This window comes from Corticium candelabrum, chromosome 2, assembly GCF_963422355.1.
Source record: "Corticium candelabrum chromosome 2, ooCorCand1.1, whole genome shotgun sequence".
Taxonomy (NCBI): domain Eukaryota; kingdom Metazoa; phylum Porifera; class Homoscleromorpha; order Homosclerophorida; family Plakinidae; genus Corticium; species Corticium candelabrum.
Window position 1 is genome coordinate 8,533,559 of NC_085086.1, and position 1,576 is coordinate 8,535,134.

Genomic DNA, 1,576 nt, shown 5'->3' on the forward strand with positions numbered 1-1,576 from the left:
CACTGAAATTACGCATAGTGCATATGTCACAGATGTGTACAGTGCTGTGCTATCCCAAAGTAAAAATCGAATTAATATTAACTACCGATGCCATTCTACTTAATTAAAGAGTGCTAGCGCACTCTTCTATACCATATACCTGTATTTGAATGCTTAATTAATTTCCAAATAATTTGACATCACCTGTTTAAAGCATTTGCTTTTCTAACCGTGCTGTCTATGTACTTGTAGGATGTGGACACTCCGGAAAAATAAATGCTCGCATATCCGTTGGCGGAAACGAAACGAAACCGGGCGAGTTTCCGTGGCAAGTCATGCTGTGTGGCAATAATGGCGTATTTTGTGGCGGCGTCATGATCAGCAAGTGCTGCATTCTGACCGCAGCCCATTGCGTCACGGGCAGTGGGGCACAGAGCGCGTTCCAAAATAAGACGAAAGCCTTGCAAGTCTGTCTCGGACGCAGGTGCGGAGATTGCAACACCGGTGTCTACCCGAAAAAAGCAGAAAAGCGTGAAGAAAAGCTTCAGTGCTTTAAAGTTCATCGCATTCACGTTCACCAAGACTACAATCAAGAGACCTTCGAGCACGACATCGCACTGCTTCAACTCAAATCGCCCAAATGCATCAAATGCAAAGATGAAAGCGCAAAACCCATCTGTCTACCAGTATCGTCTAGAGACTCTCACTACATCGCAGACGGCAAAAAGGCATGGGTTATAGGATGGGGAGAAATCCAGGCAGGTCACGGCGTAGCCGGATGTTTGAGAAAAGCCACAACTACGCTCGTACCGCGATCACAATGCAGGGCCCACTACGCACGCCAGCACAGGCAGGCAAACGTGACAAAAGGTATGATGTGCGCGGAAGACGACGTGGGACCGTGTCAGGGAGACAGCGGCGGACCTCTAATGGTAAAAAACCGCGATTTTGAGCACAGGTATGTCCTCGCCGGTTTGGTCAGTTGGGGAAGTGACTGCGGCAAGGCAAATTCGTTTGGCGTCTACACGGAGATAACGCGTTATCTCGACTGGATCTATGGCATTTGTAGCGATTGGAACTAGTAAAGACATGCAGTGTGGACTGTTTCTCTCTAGACATAGAGATTCATGACTTGGGACATGCGGGAGGGGTCTGGCTACGCGAGTCTGGTTAAGGCTTATAACGGCACTTTCGTAGTAGAACGATGTTGTGCACATGGACAATAGCGAAAGCGTAACTGGTCATTACAGAATAACGTTTGCGTCGCATTTTTGCAAAAAAAATTACATGGTGGAAAAGCATAGATATGAGGCATAGTAGTTACAAACACAGTGCGGAAAATAGAAAATTATTTTGGCTCCGACAGACTGAGCCTAGGCAGAACATATTCTTGTATGGTACGTATTACATGAACTACCAAAGTGCCTCTCTTACCGCAGCCATTTTGCATGTAATTTTTGATAACCAACTTCCAAGGGAGAAATGGTATTAAAGGCAGCTGAGGTTTTCTCTGGATAAGGCATGTTAGGAGGCACCCAAGTTCATGAAATTAACCATTTGAAAGGCCATGACGTGCTAACAGACTAAGTTTACACTA

At 45.9% G+C, this 1,576-nt stretch overlaps 1 protein-coding gene across 1 annotated transcript in view; it reads left to right on the forward strand.

Annotated features, from left to right (window-relative positions):
• The window catches only part of LOC134176467 (uncharacterized), an 11,597-nt gene extending 10,350 nt beyond the window's left edge, over nucleotides 1-1,247 (forward strand). Inside the window, exon 13 of the mRNA XM_062643137.1 lies at nucleotides 232-1,247. Coding sequence (XP_062499121.1) covers nucleotides 232-1,061 — 830 coding nt within the window. The 3' untranslated portion in view covers nucleotides 1,062-1,247. The remainder of the gene's footprint in view (nucleotides 1-231) is intronic.
• The last annotated feature ends 329 nt before the right edge of the window (nucleotides 1,248-1,576 follow it).